The 18,497-nt window shown below is 42.2% G+C and overlaps 1 protein-coding gene across 6 annotated transcripts in view; it reads left to right on the forward strand.

Annotated features, from left to right (window-relative positions):
- Positions 1-18,497, forward strand: part of LOC137287767 (high affinity cGMP-specific 3',5'-cyclic phosphodiesterase 9A-like) — a 96,901-nt gene that overhangs the window by 42,707 nt on the left and 35,697 nt on the right. Inside the window, exons 3-8 of one of the 6 annotated variants that reach the window (XM_067820170.1) lie at positions 5,826-5,903; positions 7,768-7,814; positions 8,639-8,693; positions 13,969-14,039; positions 14,680-14,788; positions 17,270-17,330. In XM_067820170.1, coding sequence (XP_067676271.1) covers positions 5,826-5,903; positions 7,768-7,814; positions 8,639-8,693; positions 13,969-14,039; positions 14,680-14,788; positions 17,270-17,330 — 421 coding nt within the window. Of the gene's footprint in view, positions 1-5,825; positions 5,904-7,767; positions 7,815-8,638; positions 8,694-13,968; positions 14,040-14,676; positions 14,789-16,351; positions 16,410-17,269; positions 17,331-18,497 lie in introns of all 6 variants that reach the window. The other 5 variants (XM_067820166.1, XM_067820157.1, XM_067820186.1 and 2 more) reach the window with 5 other exon arrangements.

Here is an 18,497-nt window from a genome sequence, read left to right on the forward strand (position 1 = left end):
TCAGTTTGGACTGCACGATATTGCTTGAGGATACCGATCCGATTACACCGAGCAGATGTACTTTACCAGATGAGAGTTTGTGCGGTTTGCGGACAGGAACGATGAAGCATGCGACGAGCGCGTGCGTCCACTGATCATAGCATCTTTAAACTTCCATTTCTTAAAGGGATGTGAACGCTGAAGTACGATGTGACAGAAATCCTGTCCACGTTGGTGGTTCTCACATAGGCGAATCAACTGCTCACAAACGAAGAAAAAGGGCAGCATTCTACAAATATTTATTAATAGTTAATAGTTCATAGTTCGTACACAAACAGTCATCATTTTGTTTTAACCTTTCGCTGTTTATTACGAAGGGAGACTATTTGCTAGTAGTATAGAGAGGTAATCAAGAAGCATGGTTGGTGAACTTTCAATTACACACCTGCACCTCGCCTGTGCCTGTTTATCGTGGCTATGGGAAAACTACGTATGGTTAAGCTCAAAAGACTTATCTTATAAAAATATTTTCTGTGTTCGGAAATAGAAAATACGAAATATATACAGCCCCTTTCTTGCCAAATTTGCAGATTTTGACCCAGCACAAACGGCAGAGAACATCACAGTAGATTAGACCCCTAAACATCCGGGTTATAAATGATCTTCAGTGACACGTGATAGTCGTAAGAGTCGACTAAGGTGATACCCTGGCCGGGCTCACTGACTTGTTTACAGATGTCATCGCATCCTCATACTCGATAGTCATGATCACTGGATTACCTGGACCAAACTATTTACAGACTCCCGCCACATAGCTGGAGTATCGCTGAGTGTGGCGTAAACCTAAACTCACTCACTCACAAATAGATTGAATCAGATGTTTCTGTCACAAACTTAGACACCGCGGTCATTGAACCCTTTTCTCATTCATAGATTAAATGTTAATAAATGAAATGTAGGAAAGAATAATGATAATTATTCATTAATTACCTACAGCCTTCATTCCAGCATTAGGGGCTGTGGAATAGCCTAGTGGTTAAAGTGTTCGCTAGTCACGCCGAAGACCCGGGTTCTACTCCCCACATAGGTACAATGTGTGAGACCCATTTCTAGTGTCCCCCGCTGTGATATTCTGGGAGCTAGTAAAACGGCGTAAAACTATAGTCACTCACTCACTTATCTCAGCACTGACACAGAAAGGAGGCAGATGAATCAGCAGTCAGTACGAGAGTTCGAGTCGGCGGAAATTTAAAAAAGAAATTTCCATTTTCTGATCAACTTCAAATTACAGGAATTGTGGCCTTAGTGAACGTGAAAGAGGATTCGAACCTCATGGGGTCCTCTTGAGAGTGTGGACGCTGCTGTGGATGGCGGATCAGGGATTCGAGCCACGCCCGTCAGATCTATCCACGTCGACCTCCGATTCCTTTTGCTTTGAACACCACGTGATATGGTGACGTTGAAAAAATAAGTTTTTAAAATTTACTTTTCATCATTTTGAACTATTCTTAGCTTGATAGAAGCTATTTGGTATTCCATTCAAGCTAGTTGAAACTGAATTATCGTCGTTTCCGTCACGTGATGTTCCTGTTGACGTCAGAACTTCCCTCCCGACCGGAAGGAGGCTCGACCAATTAGAAAAAACGTGGTTTGCCTCGGGCAGCCCCCTGGGGTTCCCCATGACCATTAGAGCTGCATATTTGCCGTGGTGGTAGGTGAAACAGCGGTTGCATTTAGCACATCTGGCTAGTTGAGTTGTGGTCGACATTAACGCCAGACGTTAACTATGTGACACCTAGTGTGACGAGATTAAGAAGGTCTCGGCAACCCAAGTGATGGACTCCATTTAGTTAGTGCAGCATCTTCTAATGAGTGAGTGAGTGAGCACATGAGGGTTAACGCCTGGGGAGAGGGTTTTTAACCGTATTTCAGATATATTACAGTCATTAGGCCGACGGTGATTCACTTGTCGGATCTAACAGGCACGTGACCACGGGTTTAATTCACAGTTGCAGCACAATAACCTTTCGTGTTTTAGCCAAAACGGTAAAGGTCAAAACCCTATACCACTTTTTTTAGTGGAACATCAATGGTCGCCCATATAAGTAGGTGTGCATACAAGTATAATCACATTTCTGTAATGGAAAAAAAGACGAAATGATTACTCTGTTATATCTGATTCTTAAGTTCAATTCCTCACATGGGTACAGTATGAGAAATTCATTCCTGGTACCCCCCGCCATGGTACTGCTGGAATATTGCTGACAGGGGCGTAAAACCCTATTCGCTCACGACAAATTCTGACAACCCATGTCAGACTGTGAAATGATGGCGTTCAACAGCGTGTTCAGCTTGACCTAAGCTACTTTACATATGCATGCCCCGTGAGGTCAAATGGCACAAACAGCAGGTCGAGTTAACTTCATTAAATAGGGGAGTAGACCAGAGAATATAATAAATGTTGCTTTCGTGCGAAGCATGCATACATCGGGAAGTTTAAACCATCTGTAGCTTCTTTTTTTAAAGAAGGTTAGGACATTGCTGCAATTTCGCGACATCGAGATGTCAAACGCCGACCTTGTCTCGGCTGTTCGGACATGTTAACAATCCATTGACAAAGGTGCACCCCTTCACAATAATATACCCAACTAGTTGTGGCACGGTCATGCAAAATGCATTTCGTGTTCAACATATGTCATGTTTGAGATTTCACTTTCTTAGTACAGTACAAATTCCAGAACATTTTTGTTTGAGTCCCATCCGGGATTCGAACCCGCACTCACATAGTCAGGCACCTAATCGCCAGCACACAAAGTCAGCCGCCTAGCCCGCTCAGCCCAAAAGGCATGTGACTACTTTCTAAAATGGCATTGTGTAATCATTTAGTGTACACTTGATCAGGTGAAGCTGAACAAGTTGTAAAAGATTCGAGGTTTATCGCCCCTACCCTCCAGCTGAATATGTAGAAAATTGAGCTACTTTTAAGGCTTCTGTTCCTCCAACATTTGGGCTATTCTCACAGAAAACAATATTTTAAACAAAGTTAAACGGAAATCACTTACAACATCCCTGTATGTCAGCTGAAAGTTAGGGCTCATTGTGAGGTACATTCGTGGGGAGTTTCGTTTCTACATGACTACATAACTAATGATCGTTTCATTGCGTCTTGAGAGGAATCGTACGGGATACTCGTATATTAGTGAGTGAGTACTGTTTTACACCGCATTTAGCTCTATTACAGTAATAATACAGAGGAAGACATGAGAAATGGGTTTACCTCATTGTACCCATGTGGGGAATCGAACCTGAGTCCCCGGCGTGACGAGCGCACACTTTAACCTTTAGGCTATCGCACCACCACACACATCATATATGTGTTAGAAACGGCGCTTGAAGAATGGCTTTGACTGAGCTACCAGCTGGATGGTTGTCTCCCTTGTCCGTTGGAGGATCCTTTGAATCAAATATCGGATATGCACAGTAATCATCCGAGTTGTAAAGGCACATGTACCATTCCGGTGGTGGTGTCACAGTGACGTATACTTTCCCTCGTAGCGGCGAAATCAAAGGTCCGGGTTCTTTTCTCAAAATAGAATGTAGCCAATTTCTGCTGTCCCATTCCGTCGTATTGCTAAATACAACGTTACAGCAAAACGCACTCACCTTTGTGTCAGTCACCTTGTTAATGTGTATCTGAGATTAGATGAATACAAGTACCTGAAGCAGTCTTAGACTTTACTGGCTTCGTCGGGCGTTCTCGAAGCCGTACAGTTAAAACGCATCAAAGTGAAATGTCTCTTCAACACACCCGCCGCCAGATAACGGTTAATGAAAATATTATAGCAGTCATCTAGTGTCTTTGATTAATGGTTTCCGAGAGTGGAGTGAACAGCCGCGGTAATTCTACCTGACAACAATGGACTGTTCAATACAGTACCGGAAAACAGCAAAGGTGATTACAAAAAGAACCATCAGAGTCCCCGCACCGTACTAGCAGGAAGAACAGCCGCTTTGAGGGGTAATTAGCAACAGAAACCCATTGCCAGGATACCAGGTTTTTCTTCATGTCCTGAAAAGTGAAGATACAAAGAAGCGGAAAAACAGCAAGCATTGACTATAAAGTTTGAAATTCACGTTGTTGAAACTTCAACACGTCATGTTTGGAATTCCACGTTCTCATTAAATTAAAATTACATTTGTGTCTGTTCGCTCCATTCCTTTTCGGGAATGGTGTGATGTGTACAAATCTCAAATTAAAGAGTTCATTTTGTTATTACGACTTTTACTTTTTCAGAAATATTCGGACATTACCAGATGCCTACAGATTCTAGTATTGTGTTGGGTTGAGTCCCGCCTGGGATCCGAATCCACACTCCACTGACGCTTAATCGCTTAATCGCCAGCCACGGTGGCTGAGTGGGTTAGGTGGCTGACCCCAAAAGGATACAGTTACCCTAATTTCAAAGCATGTGTTTGTTGCCATGAAAGAAGTAAAAACACGCCCGTTTGTGTAGGTTCAGAGAACCATCTAAACATAGTGTTAATACACATGACGCGATGACGTTTTTCTGTAAGGAGTTTGAATAGCGAGGATAACGGGGATCGGCAAAATATTTGTTGCCATGACAACAGAGTATTGTCCATTTCTATGAAAATGTATTGTACAACGAACTCGAATATTGCACGGAAAATATCAATGTATTTTACACTGAAGATAAAGGTTGATATGTGATTATTAACTGACCTACTTAGACACAATGATGCTCTCAGCCGACATACCCACGATCTCTCATTTGTAATGACTATTTGAAGCGGTTGAAGCCTTTTATGGCTACATTTCCAAATGGCTTACGCGCAGTCTTAGGTGATGTGTTTTTGTTTTTGTTTTTTATTATTTTTTCTGTTTGTTTTGGGTTGGGGTGTAGGTGGGGAGGGGAGATATATGAAGAGAGTTATGCTTCTCAAACGTTGTTTCACCAGGGGAACAACCTTCAATGCCTTGGTGAATCTTTTATTGTTTATTGTCGGTTTATGAAAGACACTTCAAGAATATTTTTTACCTGTACTCATCAGCGTCAGACGTATGACTTTCTCATTGCCTCTAGTCGCAGAGAATAGCTGAAAAAATACTGCGGCGTAAAGCAATATTCATTCGATCATTCATGTATCCGGCTTTTTTCAGGAGAACAAAGGGCGGTGGAAAAGCCTAGTGTTAAAGCGTACGATCGTCCCGCTGAAGACCCGGGTTCGATTCCCCACACGGATACAATGTGTGGAGTTCATTTATGGTGTCCTCCGTCATAATGCCATCATATTGCTGGGATATTGCAACAAGAGGCGTATAACTAAACTCACTCACTCCGGGGACCAATAAACTTGTCTTTGCAAGCGGGTGCCAAAGTAGTATTGTCGTGTAAGCCCGATAGATTGCACAGCTTTGTATTCAGATAGTATTGAGAACTTGCCCAACGTTTTTAGCAACAATCATGTGTAAGCCAGGGGCTTTTTTATGATGGTAGCTACGTCCTTGGTTTCCTCCCTGGGTGGGGCGGTGGAGTACCTTAGTGGTTAGAGCGTTTGTTCGTCACGTCGAAGACCCGTTCGATTCTCCACATGGATACAAAGAGTGAATCTTATTTCTGGTGTCCTCCGCAGTGATGTTGCTGGAATATTGTTAAAAGCGGCGTAAAACGTAACTCACTCTTTCTCGGTGGCATCTCTTATTAACACTGAACGGTTTTGTCGAACGAATGCACTCAGACGAACAATGTGTGAATTGACGTCATTACCTCGTGTCTTGTTCAAGAGTCAATTCTGTCTAATGATAATTAATGTCTTTTTTTCAGCAACGCTACAATCACCGTAAAAGACGTAAACGGAGCCCACATTTCAGTGTCGTCAGCAATGCCGTCCAATACAGCAACGTGAGTACATGCCCGAACACCAGCAATAGCAGTAATGATAATAATGATAATTAGGAGATAGACAACACGGGAATATTTCATTTGAAACCTCCGGCTGACGCCGTCGGTTCCAAATGCATTCCCGTGCTTCAAATACTCAATAACACCCGGAAATTGGCCAACACATGATGTTTATCGACATTGTAAACACAAAAGTAAACCAAAGGGGTTTTAGTGTCTGCACTCGTTTACATCGAATACGGACACAGCAGTGAAGTGTCATCAGCTGGCCGTTTCAGCTGGTTCTCATCGTAGCATCTGGAGTTGCTCATTTGTGACGTCATTCTAACTTTACGTCACAATATGATTTGAATGACGTCACCACTGTTGATGACACAACAAAACAATTGTTTACGTGTCAATACGCGGTGAATAGTCTTTCAGTTTCAGGGAATCTAATACCATTTAATCATGTTTTTCAACCAATCAGATTACAGAACACAGTAACTTTTGGTTTACAATAATCATTATCGTAGTACAGTGTCGCCATCCTCCCAATTGTTCTCGGTGCCCTTGGTTCGGTACCTGTTGATCTCGGGAGAGTGCCCGTGTACGTCACCGAGAGCACAACCCTTCTGACACTCTGGGTAATGCAGAAGGTTGCACTGTTGGGAACCTCCATTTTCTCTTAAGAGTTCTTGGTGGATTCGACTAAGCAGTGTCTCCTGTTCGCTCTCTGGACTGCCTGTAGAGAGGGCAAGGGTGCTGAGCGGATGAGGAGCTTAACCATCTAACCATTTTAATCTGTAAAACATTAAAGAGATACTGTTCTCAATCTATTAATTTCATTGTAAATCACAGTCCAAGATATCCGTGAACGGTCGATTACGTGCAATATGTCTTCTAAATAAGTGTTCCTTTTTTCATCTATTTCTTATTGGCATCACATGCAGACAGTGATAACACAAACTGGATCATTGAACAAGTAAACGCTGAAGCAGGGCCAGTAAGATGAATGTCTTTCTAATGTTTACTTGATCAAATACACAGGATGATTTCATAATTACTCTACCAGGTAAATAGTCAGTCATGGAAAGTATCACAAGAAGTTAGAGCTACTCTGACTACCTGCTGATACCGGTGTCTTTGGTTAGTTCCAACCAGTGCTGCTGTACCTGTCAGAGTGTGGTTGATGTTGCCGTGTTCAGCTCTGTAATCCGTCGTAGGAGTGTCGATGTCGCCGATGGTGGTAATTGTTGCCGGCGGCGAGGTGGCGATAGTTAACATTCAGAACCTTTCTGGCTTGTTAGGGATAAAAACTATGACAGATCCGTTGGACATGGATCAACAATCAAAACACACATTTTTTTCACCGAATTGATTTATCAAGAAATTGCCAAGATGAGAATTTTTCTCTCATCCTCAGCCCACCTGCTTCACCTGGAATTATCTACACACTTCCAGAATATTTTCCGAGTATCCAATTTATAATCAATTTACTTATCTATATGAACTTTTAGCACGAGCACCTTCCGGTGTGAGTATCATGACAACTCGGCCTTGTTGGTAGTGAGTTCACACGTTCTGTCGAAGGCCAAATTGAACAATATCGTAGAGCTGCTATTCTGCTGAAACAAATATCTTTTCATGATATTGTCACAATTCTACAATCGACTCTTTTAGTAAGGATTTCTTATTGGCGTGGAAAGAGTTTGGTCGTTTCCATTCAATTCCCGACATGAGTAAAATAAGAGACTGAGGAATATTCTTCTGATAGCCCATGATTTTAGTGGAATATTTCTAAAAACGTCTCAAACCACACACTTCCACTCACTTTTTGTGTAATCGCCCAAATGTTGAAAATGTTAATTCTATACTTTTTCAGAAACTCCTACAAAGTGACGATCAAGGAGCCCCAGGTGCAACAAACCGGTTGGTAGACAACTGAACATTCTTCATGGGTACCGTCCATTCTATATTCCTGGAGGGAACCTTGGGGACAGAGATTTCATCGATTTTTTAAAACAAAATTCAGATTTAATAAAATAGACTGACCTGTGAAGATAAAAAAGGAAATCCGCCATACAAACTCCCTGGTACCCCCAAGAATATCTCATGGTCGCTAAGCCATGTGTTTCGTCATACCTCATGTGCTTGGCATTACCATTAGTTGGGAATGCCATCTGTTACCCATCTCTTATCATGTGCATGTCCTCTGTGCCAAAGACGTCACCAAGTTGCCCTTGTATTGTTTGGACTTGCCCAGTGACATCTGCACTGTCTGTAGTCGATTAATGACATTGGTACTGGAAACACCCAGTGATCCTTAAATTTTTCTGGCTACCCAGTGATCCTTGTATTTCTCTAGCTACCCAGTGATCCTTGAATGTTTCTAGTTACTCAGTGATCTTTATATTTCTCTATTTAGCCAGTGATCCTTGTGTTTCTCTGTTCAGCCAGTGATCCTTGTATTTTTCTGTTTAGCCAGTGATTCCTATGTTGTTTATAGTTACGAGACTGAAATGCGCAGATTCAGTCTCTGCGTCATGAAATATTAATATTTATTTGGAATCACAGTTCAGTGTTTCAGTATTGTAACCGTGGGCTCTTACCAAAGAGGTCAACGTCAGTGACCTGCACTACGTGTGGCTTTTCTTCCTTATCTACCTGGCACGTCAAGATGTGCCTGCAATACTGCAGAAAGAGGAGTTACAAAACACTCACTCACTTACCTGCTATCTTCGATTCTTTTTCAGGAGAAACAGAACTGTTCCAAACTGTCCTGGCAACTGTGGCAGAGCAACTGAACAGGTAACACCTAATTTGTCTTCGTCATTGGATAGTTGGATGGGGATTGGTGGTTGGATTGGTGGATAAATGTGTAGATGGATGGGTGAATGGATGAATGAGTAGATGGATGGGTGAATGGATGAATGAGTGGATGGATGGGTGAATGGATGAATGAGTGGATGGATGGAATGATGGTGGATGGGTGGATGGATAGATTGTATGTGGGAGGGACGTTGGGCGAGGGACTTCTTCTGCCACTACTTTAATATTAGTAATTAATTGGTTGAAAGGACAAAACGAAATTTTGGAATCCGCTACACACAGGATACCCTTTGACTCGTACTGTAGTCTTTGAAGGTGGGGGCTGAATGCTTCACTTCACTTGTCACACTATGGGCGGTATGTCTGAACCCTACTCTCGCAGCTATATTGTTTGGGTCCACCTGTATGGACTAGGAGTCAGTGTGTCCAAGTGTGATATAAAATGTGTAGTGTCACGTGTTACTTAGTAGTCCACCAAGGGCGGTGAGGCAGTCCTGTGGTTACAGCGTTCGCTCGTCACGACGAAGACCTGGTTCGATTCTGGTGATGGGCACATTGCACGAAGCACACTTTTGGTGTCCCCCGCCATGATGATGCTGGAATAGTGCTGCAGGGGGCGTAAAACAGTCAAGCACGCAAACAAACACGCCCCCGTCACATGCAAATCTTGAGCTGACCCTCGAACTGACCCTCGATTCCCTTCAGTGCTGGACATAGCGTTCTCTTCATCAGTAAGCTGGTCGTCACGTTCAACGTGTTTGTTGCCATAAACCTTGGCCAGGCCTCTCATAACACTAAAAATGCTTAATTATGGTTAAACAAAAAGTCCGCCAGTATGATGGAAGGCTACAGACTCCTCGTCACGATGCCATTAAACAAACCTGCGCGGGTAATCAGCAATGTCATGTGTATCGTATCTACACCAACGGTAACAAGCTTGTTGGTAACAAGCTATATTTACTAGTTGCTAGGCAACAGCAAGTCATGCAAATTAAACATTTGAGCATGATGGTAATGTAGACGTGTATACAGTGTGAGAGTATACAAGTTTCTATAAAAGTTCGAAGACGGCAGACCATACAGATTAGTTGGCGATTAGGTACCTGACTCTTGTTTTGTCCCAAGCTACACCATACAAAGGTTGTGAAGAAACCTTGGAAAAGAAAATATTGTCATGAAGGCTATAATTTTGCTCACAGATGTAGCAGATATTCATTTATTGATGTGTATAAGACCACATCCCTACATCGTATCCCCCAAATGTTATTTTGATACTTCCTCCGTAAAACTGTATTCCTTTTACAGTTATATTTTCTCGACATTCAAGATCTTGAAGACTCGCGTCTTCTCCGTTTTCTTTGAACAGTTTCTTTAATTTTGAAAAAAACTGTAACCTTCCCTTAATGAAGACTGTATTTCTGCCGTATGAATAAGTCCCGGGTTGATATCGTGTTAAGCTGTCCGTTTGTAGTGGATTTACCGGTGTGCATAACAGTAGTAGTAGTAGCAGTAGTAGTAGTAGCAGCAGTAATAGTAGCAGTAGCAATAATAGCAGCAGCAGTAGTAGTAGAAGTGGTAATAGTAGTAGTAGTAGTAGTAGTAGTAGTAGTAGAACCAGCAGTAGTATCAGTAGTTGCCGTAGCAGAAGTAGCGATACTAGTGGCAGAAATAGTAGTAGTAGTAGTAGTAGTAGTAGTAGTAGCAGCAGCAGTAGTAGCAGCACCAGTAGCTGCATCAGTAGCAATATTAGCGGCAGTAGCAATAGTTGTAGCTGTAATAGTAGTAATAGTAGTTTTGTTTGATTTTATTTTCCATCGCACTGAGACTTGTTCTATATGTCGGTGGACTGGATCATGCAAGCCAGTGATGGACATCTTAAGCATCGACCTACGCAAATGGCATACAATGAGAAGCATCGATCAGTTATGTCAGAAAGCTTGACCATTCAATACCAACCAAGCCCAATTCTAGCCCGGGTCTTCTCGGGCTGGCAGTTACAGCAGTCACTGCATGTCATCAATGGCTGCATCAGGAAATGTGTCTCTGGCTGGCAGTTACAGCAGTCACTGCATGTCATCAATGGCTGCATCGGGAAATGTGTCTCTGGCTGGCAGTTACAGCAGTCACTGCATGTCATCAATGGCTGCATCGGGAAATGTGTCTCTGGCTGGCAGTTACAGCAGCCACTGCATGTCATCAATGGCTGCATCGGGAAATGTGTCTCTGGCTGGCAGTTACAGCAGCCACTGCATGTCATCAATGGCTGCATCGGGAAATGTGTCTCTGGCTGGCAGTTACAGCAGCCACTGCATGTCATCAATGGCTGCATCGGGAAATGTGTCTCTGGCTGGCAGTTACAGTAGTCACTGCATGTCATCAATGGCTGCATCGGGAAATGTGTCTCTGGCTGGCAGTTACAGCAGTCACTACATGTCATCAATGGCTGCATCGGGAAATGTGTCTCTGGCTGGCAGTTACAGCAGTCACTGCATGTCATCAATGGCTGCATCGGGAAATGTGTCTCTGGCTGGCAGTTACAGCAGTCACTGCATGTCATCAATGGCTGCATCGGGAAATGTGTCTCTGGCTGGCAGTTACAGCAGCCACTGCATGTCATCAATGGCTGCATCGGGAAATGTGTCTCGGGCTACCTATCGTCACCTCCAGCATGGTGCCGAGTAGTGATCAACTAAAGTCTTGTGTAATGGAAAAGATCCGCCCAACTAGCGTAGCAATTTACTATGACACTTATTAGGTGTCAGGAAGAACATTTGCCCATCGATACCACAATCGATGACCTGTCGAGATAAACAATAGTCTGATTGCGGCATGTTCTCCTTGATGGAACGAAGGTGTTATTATTCAATTTAATGTGATGTGTGTATGTGCGTGAAAGGGGTGTGGTAGTGGCGTGTGTGTAGTCGTGTGCATTTGCATGTATGGTAGCGCGCGCGCGCGTGTGTGTGAATGAATGTGTGTATGTGTGTGTGTGGTGGTAATGGTGGTAGTGTGTGTCCTGATGTGTGCATGTGTGTTTATGAGTGTGTGTTTGCTAGTATAGTGATGTGAGTGTTTGTGTGCGTGTAGTGATGTATGTGGTGGTGATATGTGTATTTGCGTGCGTGGTGGTTGTGTGTGTGCTGGTGGTGCTGTGTGTACTAATGTGTGTTTAATGTGTGTGAGCGTGTGGAGTGTATGTATGTATGTATGTATGTATGTATGCATGTATGCATGTATGTATGTATGTATGTATGTATGTATGTATGTATGTATGTATGTATGTATGTGTACGTATGTACGCATGCATGCATGCATGTTGTGGTTTGTGTCTATATGCGTGTACTGGTATGTATATATGTGTAGTCTTGTGTGTGTTTATGTGTGTTGTGGTATGTGTGTGTAATGGTATAGATGTGAAATGTTTTTAGATTTGACCATGTCCATGTAACCATCACTGCAACAGCCTGTAAGAAGAAAACTGCGGTCGGAAAACGTTCGGTAAAAATGAGTCGGTTCAATAAAAACTGAAAGTGATCACGTGACCCTTCTATATGTGAAATGTACATTTCACGGCTCCACCAGCAGTCGTCTGGTGTGTGATATTTTTTTTGTTTTCTTTTCAAAAGTTTTAAATCAAATTAAATTCAATAAATACAACTACGCCCAAACATTGCGTGCCGATTAAGCGCCATGGTTGTCATTTCGTTTCAATGTTAATATCACTGACATCATACATTTTAAATTTGAAATCAGCTGAACGATTTGCTGCTTAGTTTAAAATGTTGGTTTAACCACGCTGCTTCATGTATGATTGTGTACGGTGACATGAGCTGGCATGTACTTAAAGGAATCTAAAAATCACCTCCCTTTGTTTAGTCATAGAGTACACAGAAAATAGTTATGTCTTCAGTTGAAAATGTACATTCACCTTATAATTTCTCCGCGTTCCACGTTGAAGTAAACAACGTCATTATAGCATCTGTTGTACTGCGACTACAAAACAATGATGTTCCATTAGTGCATGAGCAAGTGACAGCGACAAAAACCTGTCCACATTCACCAGAAATATCCGCTGAAAGTAGAATGGACAGTATTATCCCGATGGTAAAATGAGCATGTATTAATGACACACTATCACAAGAGCGATATTATCTTATGTTCACTGTCATATAAGCGTATCCTGCCCGCGGTGCCACGGTATTTTATTTAGAAATATTGACACTTTGAGCAAGCCTTCCAGAGACCTTAATGGAAAACATTATTAACTCAATCAAAGAATATTTATGATGATGCCATTTTGTATTTTTGAACTTAATGTTTTCCAAATTGGTGTAAACTTATTGATTACATTCTGTGCAGCTAGCTTGTGCATGCATTACCCAAAGGGACGGTGAGGTAGCCTTGTGGTCAGGCCTAAGACCCAGGTTCCTCACATGGCCACAATGTGTGAAGTCCATTACTGGTGTCCCCAGCAGTGATATTGCTGGAATATTGCTACATGCGGCGTAAGACGTAACACAACACAACACCGTGAACCGTACCATGCATCATGGCGTGTTAACTTCAATGTTATGTACACATCAGGTGTTAACTTCAATGTTACCTACACATCAGGCGTTAACTTCATTTGACAGATAAACGTAAATACATTTGTTATTGATGAGCATCTGCGTAAGGATAATTTGAAAGGTGTTGGGACGCGTTTGCACAGTAGGGGGTAGTTTATGTAGACAAACCATTACAGTTTCATTAAGAAAAGACATATCTTGGAACGTGCAAATTTCGGAGCATTGAATCGGAAGGCATACCTTTTAGGTTTTACCAGTTTTGTCATTTTCAAATTTTCTTAAATATCTCTTTATGTCAACAGATACACTTAAGGATACACTTTACATCTACAGAAAATCAACGTATTAGAAAAAATAAATATTATTTCTGTCGTACAAAAACCCCAAAAACAACAGTTTCCCTCAAACAAACAAACAAACAAACAAACAAACCCTAAACGAACAAAAAATAAAAAAGCCCGAAAACTCTGGATATACGGCGTGACGAAAATGCTTTGAACACTCGTCTATCCCACCGTCCCTAAATTTGTCCATGCAAAGTTGACAGTTGAGCGGTGTGTGCCCAGTGACGGGGATACGGTAGGGATTCACAATTAGCATAACGATGCAAATAAAGCATACCCACACAATATACTTGTGTCCGTTCTGAAGTTGGCAACCGTACAATGTTGCTGGTCTCTTTCCAGGGTGTTTAGGATGGAGGAACTGAAGACGGAACTGAACCAGAGATTGAACGTCATCGAGAAGCGCATGGAAAGTATGTACCTTCCTGTAACGATCTAACTCCATGTTCGGTCATTCGATCGTAATCTGACTGGTATGGGTAGTTCTTTGACTGTTGCGGTCACATAACAAGTCAAGTGATTGTCCTTTTTACACGGTGTATGTATGTATGTATTACCGTGACACCCAAAGTAGGATTAACTCTCCGTTTTAATCATGGGGATAAAAGGATGGTTGTTTATCTCTCAGTGAAACGTACGAAATGTTTGTGTGTAAAACACAGGACATGCTTGTTTCTTCGTGAAATATGGGTCATGCTTGTGTATCGTAGCAAGGATGCAGCATTTTGAGAAAGGGTAGTGGTAGGGGGTGCTTCATTTTCACCTATTTTCTCGAGAGTTTCCATGGTGGTTTAGTGAACGTTTAGGAAAGATCCGGTTTGGGTGAGGGGTGTCAGGAGGGGTGGGTTGATACACATCCCTGCACACACACCCTAAAGCTAACAGCTGGTGTAGAGGAAGATGGATGGGGGTAACAGTAGCTCTGTGTGTGCAGAAGGGTAAGGGACAGGGGTGGAGGAAGGGTGTTTTTGTAGGTGTGTCAACAGGGTGGGTGGTGGTGAAGTGGGCTTTGGGCCGTGGATTGTTGATTCTAACGTCTCCTGTTCTAAGTAGTGGAGGGACTTAAAGCTGTGGAGATAGAGAAGTGCAAGCGAGACATCTCCGACATCAAGGACCAGATCTGGAACGCACAGAAGAAGTATGTTGACTTGAACAAAATGAGGTAGGCCACGTCCTGCCCGGCACTGCACCTCTGCAACAAAGTATCAGTCTAATCAAACACAAGTACCTCCATTATTATGTGGGGAGCTTTGGTGGCACAGTGGTTAAAGAGTTCGGTAGTCATGTCAGACACCCGGGTTCGAATCCCCACGTGGGTATAATTTGTGAAGCCCATTTCGGGTGTGATCCGCCTTGTCATTGCTTAAATATTGTTGAAAGCGGCGTAAAACCCAACTCACTCACACAGTCACTGGCATGCAAATCCGATAACTGTGCCAAGAACGAGTAACGTACCCTCTCGTGTCATTGTGTTATGTCTGTTCGCAGCTTTGACAGGGATCCATTGTAACCGAGAACATGGGCATTGCCTTCCTTGCTTGTGTCAGGATCCGCTGAAGCAAAACCTTTTATAATACTGACCATAATTCACTTTCGACATTCTCAATGTGAATTTGTCGTTTGTGGTTTTCACCTGGCCGTGATATAACTGAAATACTGCTTAAAACGGCGTTGAACACAACTCCATCACGTTTCAAATTAGTTTACTGTAATAGGCTGTATAAACCATGTTGTTGCATGTTGCAACTGCCGGGTGAAATAAAAATATACACTTGATCATTAAATGTAACGAGAGCATCCTTAAGGTTTCCAAAGTTTGTAAGCCTGAAAACAATCGACAAAACTCAACAAAGATAAGGCTCCATGATATATGTATCAATTAAACCCTCGCGGAAGAATCATTCCGTAACATGTAGGGTTGGGGAGCCTAGTGGTTAAAGCGTCCGCTGGTCACGCCGATCACCCGGTTTTAGGTGGGTACAATATGTCAAGCCCATTTCCGGTGTCCCTCAATGTCATATTGATGCAGCACTGCTGTAAGCATAAAAGACAATTTCACTCACTTTATTAACGTTAAGTGTATCCTTTGTTTTGCCCGGTAGTTTAGATTTTGAGTTCGTTTAAATGCTGAATTTCGGCACAATTACGTCTTGGGGCATCTGAGGGGGGGTCCAAAAAGTCCCGAATTTGGGGTGGCGTCGAGGCTTTGACCTCTGAAACATGTTAACGCACTATCCCACCGTTAGTTAATTTCTAACGGATGAAAACACATTCAACCCAGTAGCAATCATTAGTTAAGCTGTCGAATTATAGCAACCAATATTCTATATGTTACCTGCCCATGTACATTGTGTACAATGAAACCCCGTTAATCCGGCTGTATCGCCCGGATAAACAATTCAAATAGATGTTGCCAATAGCACCGATCCCTAATTTGAGGGGTACGGATTATCGGAGTCTGGACTAAATGGTTCTGAATCCACCGAGAGGTTTAGCGGTTTAGCGAGGTTTCAATGTTTCGATTGCAATTTGACCCCCAGCTTAAATAACCCTTCTTTAGATGTCTTAAGGTCCCTTTCATTGAGAATGTGTATTATTGTCAATGGTCTCTCCACCGTCACTTTTTGTCAGTTTTAGTTTTAGCTTCCTATTATAAGTTTATCTCTTCGCACACTTCTCCTAGCCAGCCTTGTCCCTTTGATAACAATCACGATCGTTTTTATAGTTCTTTGAGCGACGAAAAGAAAATCAGCTTGAAGAGAGATGTTCCCACATATCCGAAGGTAAACAAGGTCCCTGTCGACTCACTAGCCAATCACGGATGCTCGATTTGTCACGTGTTATGGGATGTTACTTCCGTTCCAAAGCAGTCATGTTCAGAGAACCGTTTAATCTATGATATCATTTATACTGTAATATTTTTCCATGAAGAATTAATCATATTGTTTGTCGGAAATGGTATTTAGAGGTTTGACTCAGAACATGGCTGCTTCGTCATATTTAGTAGGAACAAGAACAACACTGAAAGTAACTATTTGACGCCATAACACTGGATGAAAGCAGCTTTAACAAGCGCAGAAGGACCGTTAAAAGAACCCGGATCTAAACACATATTTCTACCTTTTCAGTACTTTCCAGAACTTTGCACATATTTCAAATGATGTAATCAGAATTCCTTGAAAGGTGATATTTCGTATTTCAATTTGGAAAAGAAGGCTTTTGTCGTCTTGCCTATAGAACTTGAAACTTTCAATGTCGTTTTCTTGATTCTCTAAACGTCAGTGTTAGCACGACGAGTGTTTCCATGACCCTGCACGTTTGTTTCTATCCTGTCAGTTAGGGGATTCCGCACGACCCAAACAAATAAGCTCCTGTCCTGAAACTCCCACCAGGTGGTCGTATTCGGGCGTCCTGTTTTTCTGGTTCAGAAACCAAACCGGTTGGGCTGGAGCGATCTGTGTTTCCAGTTTGAGTCATCTTAGTTACCACGGTAACATGCTGAACATGAGTAAATAGTGAGTAATGTTTTCATAATTATTGTTAGATGACTCAAAATGCTTGCACATATCGCTTCCACATTTTTCTGGTGGTTGTCCCGAACACAACCTGCGACTATGTTTTTGAGTGACTCTGTTCTTCCCAGTGAGGTGCCATCGACAGACAAGAGCTTGTCCCGAGCCAAATCGCCTCCGATGTATGAGAAGGTAACGAAAATAGGTGACAATTTCCGCGCCTTTTCCGCCGCCCAGCGATGGCACTCAGAGACTGGCACCCTGTCTTCATTGCATGGATAAACCGATCTTATCTCTTATTGTATGCTGTGAAATATGCGCAAACACCTGTTCTTTGTAAGCAGTACTCTGAAGGGAAAGAGGTCAAAGTTTTAAACAAGTTCAGAAAGAAATTTAAAACTTCTTGTGATCTGTGTTGATTACTTACACAATTATTCAAATAAAGGTAACGAAAAAATGTTGGTTTTTGAAAAACCAAAAACATTGGGCTAAATTTTGAAATATGCTGAAAAATAACTTGGGAATCGTTTTGTATAATTTGTGTGATGAAGGTTCAAAGTTTCATGAAAAGATCCTTAAAGATATTCCTGTCCCTTTTTCAACAGACATGTCCATGTAGTGCTTAAAATAATATAGCTGTGTTTTAGCTATGCCATGTGTTTATTGCAGTTGCCTTAGTAACTAAGCGGAAGTAGGATACCAGTCTATATCACGCGTCACGTGATTCAAAATGGGGTTTTCACAAACCTCTCGTATTGAAGGTTTAACTGTGGTTGTGAGTGTGTATTATTTCTGTGAAAATCCCATTTTGAGTACACACGTGTACAATCTTTAAACTGTTTGGGTGTAGGGAAACCAAACAGTTTTTGAAGCCAGGAAAAGGTGAAGGACGTCACTATGCATGTGTCGAGAATCCCTATGACCTTGGTCTAAACAGTTTTAGTCATGTTTGTATTCATCTTCGATATCGTTGTCATGTATGTTGATATGATCAATTCCGTCATTGGTGGCCCGGTCTTCAAAGTCAACGCAATACATTGTGTTGAGCCCGTCGTGCGTGTATGAAACATTTGATCTTGAGCTCAACTGCCTCATGAAATACCATTGCTCGAATCATACAATGATGCCAAAATGGTTGATGGCGTAACAAAAAGAGCAAATATCTGACATTCTGTTGAAAATTCTACCCTTTTGTAACATATTTTATGAATACAGAATTTAAATGTTCACGTGGAATCGTCTGCGCCTCGTGACTTGCGGTTCTTGAAGATGAGGAACCATCTGTGAAACTCTAAAACTCTGTAGCACTCCTAATTCGTTTTCCTAAATGAAGATCCGGGTTATAATTGGTCCTCGGCA

This window comes from Haliotis asinina, chromosome 1, assembly GCF_037392515.1.
Source record: "Haliotis asinina isolate JCU_RB_2024 chromosome 1, JCU_Hal_asi_v2, whole genome shotgun sequence".
NCBI lineage: Eukaryota > Metazoa > Mollusca > Gastropoda > Lepetellida > Haliotidae > Haliotis > Haliotis asinina.